This window comes from Pristis pectinata, chromosome 21, assembly GCF_009764475.1.
Source record: "Pristis pectinata isolate sPriPec2 chromosome 21, sPriPec2.1.pri, whole genome shotgun sequence".
Lineage (NCBI taxonomy): Eukaryota > Metazoa > Chordata > Chondrichthyes > Rhinopristiformes > Pristidae > Pristis > Pristis pectinata.
The window spans coordinates 32,398,279-32,412,186 of NC_067425.1; the positions used below are offsets into that span (position 1 = coordinate 32,398,279).

Genomic DNA, 13,908 nt, shown 5'->3' on the forward strand with positions numbered 1-13,908 from the left:
ATCAATTGAGAAGCCTTGGAATAGTCATGCCTTTGAGAAGCAAAGTTGTGAAATTTTTTTTGAGGCAAAGGGAGCTAATAAGTCTAGAATTCTTTTCCACAAATGGCAAATGCTGCTAGGTTAATAATCAGTTTTAAACTGAGACTGATAGATATATTTCTTAAACAAAAGCTAATAAGAGATGTGGGATGAACACAAGTATATGCAGTTAGGTCAGTCACAATCTCAAAGAATGGTGGAGTTGACCAGTTGGGCCATTCCTGTCCTTTCATCTACTCACTGATAAGCGTCTATAGTACACAATTAAAAAAAAATTAGTATCTGTCAGAGGGATTGGTTAGTGCGATAGGGAATTGGTGAGATCGGTCCTTTCATTGAGACTTGGATCAGAGATAGATGATAGTAAAGGAACATCTACTGCCGCAGGATTCTCTTCGTCACTAATATCTGGGCACTTTTTAAGTAGGCGTTTTAGCATTGTTATGGAAAAGGATAGGAAGATATTTAATTGGGGAAGGGCAAATTATGAAGCTATAAGGCTAGAAATTGCGAGAGTAAATTGGGATGACATTTTTGAAGGGAAATGTACTATGAGGATGTGGTCATTGTTCAAAGATCTCTTGCAGGACGTTAGGGATAAATTTGTCCCGGTGAGGCAGAGAAAGAATGGCAGGGTGAAGGAACCATGGGTGACAAGAGAGGTGGAACAACTAGCTAGGAGGAAGAAGGCAGCCAGCACCTCTTTCCCAGGGCACCAATGCTCAATACAAGAGGGCATGGCTTTAAAGTAATGGGTGGGAAGTTCAAGGGATATATCAGAGGGAGGTTTTCTACCCAGAGAGCGGTAGGTGCATGGAATGCGCTGCCTGGGGTAGTGGTGGAGGCAGGTACGTTGGTCAAGTTCAAGAGATCGTTAGATAAGCATATGGAGGAATTTAAAATAGGGGGATATGTGGGAGGAAGGGGTTAGATAGTCCTGGGCGTGGTTTAAAGGTCGGCACAACATGGTGGGCCGAAGGGCCTGTATTGTTCTACGGTTTTATACCTTGTGTAAGGTGGTAGCATGAAGTCACACTGACACAGGGAGAAAAATGAATGAAAAACATTGGCTGTATAAGACCCATTTTGAAGATGCCAGTCAACAACCGAGGAGGCAGCCTCACAACAACATTAAGAGGATTGTTAATGCTAAATCAGAAGCGCAAAACTCATGGCTAAGCAAAAAAGTCCTACAAATTCAGGAATGTCATGAATAACTTTTGAGTTAAACTTCATGGCCATGGCCCATGTTTTATCTCTAACACTGAGTGCTAATGGCAGACAATACTCATTGGCTGGAAAAGGTAGTTCAGAAATGGGCAGAAACTATCACCAACCTATTAGTGAGGAGGAAACTGATCACCACCCAGCTAGTCAGCAGATTTTTTAAAAAAATGATCCTCCGTACTTAAACTAAAACTGTGAAAGCAATTAATCTGCTGTCAAATGGCTAAGCAGCTCCAGTAGGTGCTGCATCAGGCATGCACAATGTTGACAGCTTGCACACTGCCAGAGGCTTGCTCGTAACTCTGAAACTGGTTGAAATCTTCCAGTAAACATGGACCCAAGGAACAATACCATTGAAGTATAATGATGCATCCAGAGCCCAATTAAATAAATGAGAGGGTAAAGGAACATCCTGTGAACATCCACTGAAGTATCTCCTTAGTGTCAATAGCTGACAATATCACTGCCAGAATTTTGCTGTTTCCTAATGCAACACATTGAACAAGTGTGGAGACACAAGAGACTGCAGATGCTGGAACCTAGAGCAACAAACAATCTGCCGGAGGAACTCGGCAGTTTGAGCAGCATCTGTGGGAGGAAAGGAATTTTTTTTCCTTTTTCTGCCTCCATCATTCCACCTGCCACTGTCTCCCAATTCCATCTTTGCTCCCCTCCCCTGCTTGCCTGTCATCTTACACCCCGCCTCAGTCCACCAATCACCCTGAACTCCTTTCTCAAGACCTCCCTTCTCCTCTTTATACCGGCCATCTTGCCTCACCCCTCTCAGTGCTGACGCAGGGTTTCGACCTGAAGCACGAACAATTCCTTTTGTCCCACAGATGCTGCTCGACCCGCTGAATTCCTCCAGAAGATGTTTGTTGCACATTGAACAAGTGTGTCTGCCTGAGGGTTGTTATGGCTTCGGGAAAGAAAGGACCACAGATATAATGTTCCAAGTTTTTTTTGGCTGCTTCCATTGATCATCCACCTGTCTGTGTTTCCTAATCTCACCCCTTCCCCTTCTGGCTCCATCCGCCCATCATCCTTCACCCTTCCTCCTTCCATCTACTCATCCCCGTCTCACCACTCCACCTCTCCTCTTTAATAAAACTGGCTATCTTCCCCCTCCACGCTCAGTCCACATGCAGGTCTTCGACCTCAAACGTCAACAATTCCTCCACCCCCTCCTGATGCTGCCCTAGCTGCCGAGTTCCTCCTGCAGATTGTCTGTTGCTTCAGATTCCAGCATCTGCAGTTTCTTGTGTCTCTGATGTTTCAAGTTTGTCAACTTAGAGAAATGCCAGGAACAAAATTGAAAACTTTCCATGACTTTCACTGACTTGACAAAGGCATTTGATGCAGTCAGATAGGAAGGTCTTTGGAGATTAAGACAAAGTTTGGTTCCCTGGTGCATTTCATTGCAATGGTCCAACAGCTCCATGACCACATTTACATTCGCATTTTGCACAAAGGTGAATGAACAGGGATTTCATTCCTAGTCACCCATTCAGTTTGTGTGTTGCTATGTTGGTACCAGCTTTCTTTGTCATGATATATGCTCCCTTTTTGACTGTGGCACTGTGAATGGCATTAAACACCAGACTCATAAGCAGCTCCTCAATCTGACACAAAAGTCGAAAACAAAGTTAAAAGAAACGTTTTTTTTTAACCTTTGATCTGCTGATGACTGTTCCCTGAAAGCTAAGTCTCAAACAGAAATGCAGCAGATTATGGATCAATTCTCTGCATATTCTAACATTGGCCTCACAACCAACATCAAAAAGACAGAAATGGTGTACCAGTCTGCACAAGGAAACCCTTGGGTAGAAAGTACAGTCACAGTAAATGGTCAAATTCTCCAGGTAGTGCATGTTTACCCAGCTAAGCAGTCCACAGTCCCGTACAGTTGATGTCGCCAACGAAATCCACACCAAAAAAAAACACTAAGCCAGTTTCAAAAGAACCTCTCGTGATTCTTCCACTCGGCAAAGACGGTAGAACCAGTGGTGATGAGTGGAGGAGAACTGGTGATGAGCAGAATGCAAGCAGTGCAAACCACAAAACTGCATTATATCTGTTGTTAATCATACTAAATGACAGCACTTACTTAATGCACCACTGACACCTCAAAGCACCAGTTGATCAGATCAATCATTCATGTTGCCACCCAAACCAATGAAGTCACGGTCACCTTCAAATCTGAAGGTGCACAACAAACTGGTGCATTATATGAACTAACAGGGCCAATGATGGGAAAGGGAAGAAAAACCAACAAGTTTATGCCTCAATTATTCCTCAAATGGATCTATGCAGTACTTTAAGTGCATAATATACTTGTTAGCAGTTTTAATTACAGTATGATTGTAATAGAAGGATCTAACATGATAGCATCATATTTAGTAAGCTCCATAATTATAGTTTGAAGGTTATAATTAGAGATTTTGCAACAATCACAGTGTTAATTGCATTCCAGAACAAATACAGATTTATTTTTAATTCTACCTCTACTACACAGAGCAAGGCAGTAAGAGGTGTATAGTAATCAAATCAGTGACATATCTCTTGCCTGTAGAAAGAGACAAATTTGATGTATTTTCAAATGTTTTCAGTAAGTGAAGCTAAGGGATGTTAATTCCTATTGGAGATCCTTATGGGAAAGACAGCATGAAGTAAATTAAGCAACTGAAGAGCTTGTGGAAGCTCGTTGGATTAAAAAAAAATGTCTTTGCTGAAAGGAAACAACTTTTCCTCAGAAGACAGACAAGCAAACCCGCTTAGGTGGTTTCTAAGCAGCCACACAATATTTTGATATCTCACCACAGTTTGAAAAGCACAGTGCAATTATAATGGAAAAAACCCATCAAATCCTTCAAATAACCTATGGTTTTACAAACTTGGGATCTAGGTAAGATGGAACACTGACTTAGATCGTGCCAGTCATTAATGTTTCAGGGGTTCCAATTTAAAGAACACCAACCTCCTATGACAAGAACATTAAGTATTTAAATTAAAAACAATGAGTCAAAATTTTGCTTTAAAGCTCCAATTAGATCCAGCTCCCACCTTACGAACCACACTACTCACAGAGAACAGTTTTGTTAGCCTCCTTGCAAGTTTAGCGCCATCACAGTAAGTGTGAGGTTTAAGACGTGCACAAGGTATGTTTCTGCACATTTATGACCGTCATGTCGCCAGGTTACACACTCCAGCCTTTTTCCTGTTTATTTCTTCCACCTGCATTCTGCACATGTGCGAGCGCTAACATTCCACTAAGGATTAGTATTCTTTATATTCCAGCAAAATCTTTATTTCCTCGCCATCTTATTACATTTGCCAAAACAATTGTTTATGAAAAGAACACCCAAAAAATTAGGTTTATTCTACACTTTTGCTTTCTATCTTTGTTGACCTAAGCAATATTGAAAGTGACATTTTAAGCCTCTCTTGCTGTCAAGTATATCCACATAAAAGACATGGGAAAATGATGTGCTAAGTTTAAAGACTGTGCAAATCTAAAAGGTTTCCAGACAGCATTATTCCAATCAATTAATCAATCAACCACGAGATTTCATGCATTTATCAGCTCATATTACACTCTGTAATAGAAATATATGAATGCCCAGCTTCTTATTGAAACCTATTTTAATAAAGAGAGAACAGCAAGTATGCCCAATAGCTTATTTGGCTTCTCTTGTTCAATCTAATTCATATGCACCTGTGCACAGCTTTACAGATGTTGATCTTTTGTCAGTCTGCTACACTGCACCATGGGTTAGGTAAAACAGCATTAATGATTATTGAAAATGACAACAGTCTATGGAGCTGAAATTAATGAAGTACTTCACCTGACTATAAAGATTTCAGCAGATCTAATAACCTATACTAGCCTATGACAAACACTAAGAAACTGATTTTTGAAGACATCTTACCAATGTTACTAGAAATATAGCATCACTTTTTCCCCTCAATCTTAAGGCAGTTATTATTGGAAAAAGCTTTGGAGAACTTTTTGAAACAGAAGTAATCCAACTTCATTCACATCCACACACAAAGGCACGAGCATTAGGTTCTTTCAGATAGTGAGGTACTTAAGGCAGTAGGTAGTTTTCTATTTTTTCCTATGTAGATCCTGATTCAAGAAATAGCATCAACTGCACAGGACTGAAGAAAAGTCTCAGTCTTCTTCAGATGGAGTCCTACTAACTTTTTCAGTATTCCATTTGAAATGTCAGAGGCTGGACAATATTCTTTTTCCATTAAACCAAGGTACATACCTTTTCCCTCCTTACCTTTGACCCTCCCCCACCTGCACCTGCCTATCACTCTCTCTTACCTGCATCTACCTATCACCACCTTGTGCCCACCCCACCTCCCCTCTTTTGTCCACCTATCACTGCTCTGCTTTTCCCTCCTATATATTGGGTTTCCCCTTTGCCTTTCTTCAGTCCTGAAGAAGGGTCCTGACCCGAAATGTTGACCGCCTGCTTTTCTCCACAGATGCTGCCTGGCCTGCTGAGTTCCTCCAGCATCATGTTTTTCATCTTCATTTAATTACTCATTTTCAATGTGGTGACCATATTGTGAAGATTACCATGGAATTGTATACAAGTGAAGAAAAACAAAAACAAATTCTTAAACTGATGTTGAGTCTGATAATAGGTCATGGGGCACACTTTCAGAGAAAAAAATTGAGCCTCTTGAAAAGAGCATCACAGAGTAAGCAAATTTTCAATATACCCAATCTTGTCTCAAAATGTTATAGTAATATACAGGGAACTATTTCCTCTCAAAACAGCAAACCATTCTAATTTGTGGAACTGCTACTGCAGATGCGATGAGAAAAGGCTCCTTCCTATCATAGAAATGAACATTAAAGTTCTTGTGCTTTAATCCAAGGAATTGGTTGGTTAGGTATAACATTCTACTTATAAATTAAGTTGGATTGTGGTGATGCTTTTGAACTTGTAGTGCAATATGATGAACATCCAACACTACTTCAAAGTGTATCAAATAACAGTAACAGAACACTATCACATAACAAATAAATGCTAGGAAGTTGCCATTTGGCTATCAGGTCTATGGCAACTTGCAGAGCAATTTCATCTCCCTACTAATTTTCCCCGTAAATGCTTCCCTCCACATTCACATCAATTCTACCATCCACCTACAGGAATAATTTACCGCGACCAATTAACCTACCAACTGAAACATCATTGGGATGTGGCAGAAATCCAGAGCATCCAGAGGAAACCCATGCAGTGAAGGGAAAATGAGGAATCCCGAAGTCAGAATTGAACCTGGGTTGCTGCAGATGCAAGGCGGAAGTTCTGCTGGCTGTGCCATTGTGCCGCTAAGACACTGGGAGAATTACTATTATATCAATTGAAATAACAATTGGCCAAAACTGTGTGAACTCCCTTGCTCCTCTCCAAATGGTTCTTAAGAATCTTTTATGTCATCATTGCATCTGAAGCTTAGGAATTGTGACAGTTTATTTCTCCCCCAGCACTCCACTGAGGTGTCAGACAGATAATGTTCTGAAGTCTCTGCAATGGGATTTGAAACGACCCTTTGATTTGGGTGAGAATTATCACTGAGTCAAAGTTAAAAACAATGGGAGAACTCTCACACTCATGGAAGCAAACTGCAGAAAATCCCACAAAATTACATCATAATAAACAAGGCTGGCTTATTTGTTCACCCACCTATTATGTGTTGTAAGAAAACACTAAATACTTCCAATGACAGCACTGATGGATAGAAGTTTCATTGCTGGTACCCTAGGCACCAGAAACAAAAAAAATATAATTATGCACCAGCATCTGTGAAATGATAATGAATTAATGCAATTCTCAAAAGGCACTACCAGAAATTTTATATCCATAAACATCTGCTGCAAGATGTGCACCTGAACAAAAATCTGAAAAAAAGACCAACACAAGAGTTGACATTTACACTTCATAGACTCTGACAAATTTAATTTTCATGTAAATCTCACTGCAGCTGCGATTAAGGAGTACACGAAGAGTTCTGTAATCAGATAGTCTACAACTTTATCTCAACTGTCTTGAGAAATTTGTACCACAGATAATGTTGGACAAATAACTTGGTGCTCATGATAAGCTTTCCTATCTTATTCTAATATAGCTTGTAATAAATATAAAGCATTTATAAGCATGCTATACTACTGACAGGTCAGTTTTTATTATAATTCTGCATGGAGAAATCAGTTAGTATTTGCATTAATAGTTTGGGACTTTAAACATAAAAAGGATACAGTAAAAGTTTCTGGATATACCAGAAACAGCTTTCATTTTTCAAGTCATGAACAAGTTGCCAAAGTTGTCAAACAGTTACCTGCATTTAAGTGGCAGTCTTTAACTTGAAACTGAAGTTCGTTTTCATTGGGGATGTCCTTCCATGTAGCAAGGAAGACCTGACGCTCTAGATAAGAAAGAAAATAAATCACAATGAACAAATATTTGTGACAAATGCTGACAGTACCACCTTAAAATTAGGCTAAAACTTAAGCTTAGCTTTGGCACATTTTGCATTCAAGTTGAAGGATATCTATTCTAAAGTTGTTACTGGGCTGACCTCCATTTTTAACACCCAGGGGCAGCAACAAGGAGCTTCAAAGTAGAGATGCAAAAGAAACATTCATTCAATCTGCCAGAAGTCCAGATCAATATACATTAAGAAGGAAGGAGGCCATTCTCAGTCTCAGAAGAGCACCTGTAATGAACCAGTAACCATTTTGCACACGTGTTAGAATGACTTCGGAGACTGAGAAATTTGCTTGGGCTTTTATGTTTCAAGGAAGTTTGGCAAGATGCCTAACAAATTATTTAATGAACTTATTCCTCCCACGGAAAGGTTGTTTTTGTCACACCAAACTGATACAAGTTAAACTCAGGAGAAGGACAATGCACCAATTTGTGACATCACTGAATTGCCCCATCTCCAAATTAAATACATCTTTATCCCAGCCATTCTTCTTTTAAATATTACGCAGCTGGAAATAATTTGAACAAGTTTGAAATTTGTTTATTGTTGGACTGCATGGACTAACATTACCTTTGCATACTGGACTTGGGAAAGTCACTAACCCTGATGGATGCCCAGGATGAACTAACAATGAGTAAAATGATAATTGTTGAAATATTCTGAATGCCATTTTTAATAATGATAATACGGTATACCTATGGACCCGCCCATGGTTCCTACAATATCAGTAATTAACCCACCATTTAAACAAAAACAAGAAAAATGAACTAACAAGGGCACCAAAATTGACAAATGGTTAGAATCCTTACACAGTTTGATGTAATGGCTTCATTTGTTTATGGAAATGGCTGCCAAGATGCTGCTAACTGGACTTCATACAACCGTGAGACTTTTGTTGGAAGCTTGTGTAGGGGTGGTTGGTAGAGAGCAAAAAATAAGGGAAGTCAGGGAGCAAGGAAAGCAGAGAGACTTACTTCATCGTTCATGTATAATGGATACCCATTTGATACAAAGAACAGTGAAATAAACCTTCACGACATTTCACATGCCTATTGCTATGTAACACCCTGCTGACAAACAAAGACATTAAATGAAAACTCCACTGTGATCAGAATAAAGTGAGAAATTCATGCTACAGATGCAGCTTGACCGGTGAAGTGCACTGAGAGGTGATGGGAATAATATTGATCTTAAATGCTCAAGGCATCTTACATTGACGGTTTATAGCTGGATTGCAGTCCTCTAACTTTACTGACTGTTTAAAAAAAATGTAAACCTCAGGCATGTGCAGCAAGAAGAAATAAAATATTTTGGTGTCAGACGTACAGGCCGCAGGTGGGATTGAAAGGACCAGTAGAAAAGTTAAAGCCAATGAGGCTCCTGCAGATCCCAGGCCTCCATCAACATAAAAACATCTCTAGAATATCAGAAAATAACAGTTCTGGTGAAAATTACTGTTATTCAGCAGTTCTATGATGCCTCAGAAGTAAATAATTAATTAGCCACCTAATGAGGCAAACGGGATTAATCCACAGAGACAGTGTTACACAGCACTTCATGAACTAAATAAATTCTGGTAGTTTCTTTAAAAAAATGTTTATTGCACTGATAACTTTTTAAAAATAAGCTCCAAGGTTTCTAAAGTTTGCTTGTACATCAAAAAATGATACACATGAACCATTTAGATTTTATATTAATGACTTGGAATGGAAGGGTCAAGTGCATTGTATTCACATTTGCTGATAGTACAGAAGGTAAGTGAGATATGGTCACGTTAAATGAGTAGGGTGAAAGAGATGGCTGAAGGATGGGGATATGTCAGGTTATCTCCTATTTTAGGGTAAGGGAGTATTATCTAAATGATGCAAGACCAATGAATAGACATTCCCAGAGTTCTGAGATTTCTTATACAAAGGCACACAGACCTCTGTGAATGCCAGTACTTATTGGTCTTGCATCATTTATATAACACTTCCTACAACAAGGTGGAGAATAATCTGATATATTCCCAACCTTTTTGTACAAGAACACTGAACCTTAAATAATAACAGAAAATAATGGAAATACTAAGAAGGTCAGGCCACATTTTCAGGAAGAGAAACAGAACTGACTCATCAGAAAAACAAATGGAATGTCAGGGTATGGAGCACAAATGTACAAGAGTCTTTCTACTATTCTACGGAGCTCTGGTGAAACCACTCGAGAATATTCTGTACACTTCTGCTCTCCTTATTTAAGGAAGGAGATATTTGCCCTATCGGTGCCGTTCACAATTGAATCCTGGGGATGAAGGGAGTGTCTCAAGAGAAAAAAAAACTGCAAAATGGGCCTATATTTTGTGGAGTTTGAAAGAATGAGAAGTGATCTAAAATGCAGAGGTATTCCTTCTCTCAGAAGTTTGGGAATCTTCGGAATCCTCTATCCCAGAGAATTACAGACGTTTAGCTGTTAGGAACATTCAAGGCCCAGACTGATTTTTGGAGTCTATGGGGATATGAAAGGTTATGAAGATCGGTCAGAAAAATGGCATTGAGGACAAAGATCAGAATGGCCAATGACCTTGTTGGTGGTGGAACAGACACGGGACTCTCCGGCTAACACTTCCTTCTATTCAGTGAAGCAGAGTAATCGACCTTTAAATGGGAGAATACTCACTGGAAAAATAGAATAGGTAAGTGGTTTGCTCCAGATTATGCACTACATTTTAAAAAGATATTACTCTCCAAGTTGGGTGGTTTTGATTTTTTTTTTACCTCCTCCTCCTCCTGAAACTGCTTAACATCACGGTTAGATAGCCAGCTCTGTGGATCAACAATATGGATATCCTTTCAATCTCTGATGGAAAAATAGCATGCAGGTAATGAGCTAAAATACTTTTGCCAGATGACCACTGTTGCACACAGTTTTGCTTCATTCTCTATGGCGGGAGATTTGGCCAAGGGATATCCTGATATGCTTTGGTCTGCACATCAATCATAGATCAAAACCTAGTGACTCTTCAAAGACAAGATATTTGCTTTGCTAGTAGTCGAAATGTTCCCCAAGGCCATGGTGGTCAGCTTCAAGACAGACGTAGGCTGCAGAATTTTAATGGCATCAGCTTGTACAAGGGAATTTTCATGCTGGCGTTGACCTGGCTGAGGCCACACGTTGGCTGAAAGGGTCCGGTGATATTTCTAGTGATGTGCAAAAAGATCAGGAGCCGGTCAACAGACTGAATGTCCTCAAAACAATGCACATTGCATTATGATGTGAGTGAAGGCATTTCATGTGACTGCTGATATGACACTAATACACACGACTCTGAGAATATATCAAAAGATACTGTGGCTTAGAGGACCCATGGACAGGAGCGTAATGATATCCAAGCCAGTTTGCTAATAAACTCAACCTAAGAACTGATTTTGTAATGGTGCTCTCAAAATATCACATGAAGAACAAGCCCCAGTCCACTGCAACATCAAGGTATTTTGGGCTGGCTTCATAGCCTTGGCACAGAACTACACGAGTTTAGCTATACTTTCAGATCAGACGTTCTGAGGCCCCATCCTTCTTCTCGGGAGGTCTAAAAAACATTAATTTGAAGCTAGATGCATGAAAGACCCTGCAACTGGCCTCATTTTCATTAAGGAAGGAGAAATGAAACCATGGGTCCTCTTCTGGGCATTTGTTAACACTGGGCAAGTCCTCTGCCTCTGCACACTTTTAGAATTAACCAGAGGAATGATTATTATTGTTGCAAATTTTCTTTATTTCTAATGAGTAATCAACCATGTGCAATTGGAGCCATCGAGCTGAGTAAAAGAACCCAGTTATCTCAGCAAGAAACAGGGAGGCAAGTACATTATAACCATAACAACCTTGTAATCTGACCTGTCAGAACAAGTACTATTCCAGTGTAGATGAACAAACAACAGTTATGCTGGGCTACAAAGGATTCCGAACATTTGTGCGTTGGTGCTTGCTGTTGGCCTGCCTAAGGAATTGAAGGCTAACGTGACAGCTCACAAGACTATAACAGTACACTAAAATAAGGGAGAATGGCTAACCAGAAATTATAAACTGTAATTACAGTGCATTAACCAGAGAAGTCTGTTATTTCTGAATGGAGCTGGCAACGCAGTTGGTTATTTTCTAATATTAGATACTAAAAAGGCAACAAATACTTCTTAAAATTTCATGTCTTAGATACACATGTAGGGGACTGAGTCTTTAGTGCAGCACAAATTTACATCAAAGTGATCTTTCCATTAACCCCAAAGTGTCAATTTCTGACAATTGGCTATAAGCTAGATCACTGGGGAAGAGAAAACAGGATAGAGTAACTGAAGAAATTAGCCTTATTACAGCTTGTCTCACCAACCTCCACACAGCGAGTTCCTCAGTGTTGGACTTTGCTATTAAGAAGTGATGCTATGAAGGATATACATCCTTTTGCAAGGATGTGTTTCCTGTAGGCAAAGTCTTTTCAGAACTATGTTAAAACAAAATACTGTAAACACTTTAATTGTGAAATAAGAGCAGGAAATGTTGTAATTACTCAGCAGGTAAACAGCATCTGTGGAGAGGAACAGGTAACGTTTCAGGTTGAGAACAAAGGAAAAGGATGAAAAGTAGAAGAGAGTAAATGATAAAAAAAACTATGCAAGGTGAAAGAGGGTGATTATAGGACAGAAACAAAATACTGGTCTGAATGAAATGTAAATGGAAGAAGCACAAATATCTCGGATTATTAAGAAATACTGTAGATGTGGGAAACCTGAAATTAAAAAACTAACACTTGATAATCTGAAATTGCTGAATATGGAAGGCCTCATCAAAGATGAAGACCAGCTCTGTGTGTTGGGCTTCACTGGAAGGGCAGGTAACTGAGGACAGAGAGGTGAGAGTGGGACGGAAAATGAAAGTGACAGTTGCCTGGAAGCTCAAGGTCGTGATTATGATCTCTTACTTGGCTATCAGTGCTTACATGTATCACCTTGACAGAGATGATGACAAACCAAGATTCTGAAATCTTAGTGAATATGACAAATTCCTGTTAAAGCCATCCCAATCCTCACAGTGCCTGCCAGCCTACATGGGAAAATGTCCAAAATCTGCTAACCAAAAGCCTTAGCCCAGGAGAAAAAGGGCAATTGTTAAAGAGTTACACCTCAAGCAAACATTTGATTACAGAGTTAAGGTCCCAACCTTCCCTCTTGGGAGAAGTACTGGGTTGTCAGCAACTGCATCGGCATAATTCGAAGTAAATCTGGACATCTCATGCACAGTGGAAATGAGGAACCTCATCTTGTACTGTACCGTGCTGCTGCAAAAAGCTAATTTTCATGGCATTCATACCCTGTCCATGTATGCCAATGACAACAATAAACTTGAACTTGAAGTTGGATTAGCCCTAAGTGTGTTTGCAGAGAAGAAATTCAGATAATCCAGCACAATGGGGCCTGTAAATCCAATAAAAAGATACTTCAGGAGTCCAAGAAATGTCACTGTCATCAATGGAATGGCTTTGAGTACTCAAAAAACTTTAGATTGCTTCATCCATATGAAACCAACTAAGCACACTTGGAGTATTGTTTACCTTTTATTATAAACAAAAAGATGCATAGGCGCTAAAGATGGTGGAAATCCAGATGTTGTAGAATGTCTTCAGATTTGAAAGCTTATGGGCAAGAACTTTGATTTTGCCACACTGTTAAACATGTGGAAGAGTACAAGTCACCTATTGTACCTACGACCTGAACACAAGATCCACAGCCTGGTTTAACTAAAATCAATAGAACCAAATGCGCAGAGTTGCTTATAATTGACCTAATTTAGGTACTTGTCAATTTCTCTCACTATACCCATCAGGAAAGACAAGTAGACTGGAGTTCTTTCTACAGAAAAGAGAAGTGTTGGGTGAACAAATTGAGAGCAGATATTTTCTCCTGTGGGGAAACCAAAACAAGGACTCACAGACACTAATATATCCATAAGAAAATTCAGGAGAGAGTCAAGTTCCTCAACAGTGGTTACAACACGGAACTCAATGCTAAGGAAACTTTAGGTGACTAGTGTGTTTGCATTTAAACTAGATAAGTACATGAAGGAGAAAGGAAATGGAAGGATTTGTTAATGGAGTTAGGTGAAGCA

At 39.6% G+C, this 13,908-nt stretch overlaps 1 protein-coding gene across 3 annotated transcripts in view; it reads right to left on the reverse strand.

Annotated features, from left to right (window-relative positions):
• The window catches only part of ap2b1 (adaptor related protein complex 2 subunit beta 1), a 209,460-nt gene that overhangs the window by 48,860 nt on the left and 146,692 nt on the right, over positions 1 to 13,908 (reverse strand). For all 3 annotated transcript variants that reach the window (XM_052035359.1, XM_052035361.1, XM_052035360.1), the window contains one exon: positions 7,624 to 7,710. In XM_052035359.1, the coding sequence (XP_051891319.1) occupies positions 7,624 to 7,710 (87 nt within the window). The remainder of the gene's footprint in view (positions 1 to 7,623; positions 7,711 to 13,908) is intronic.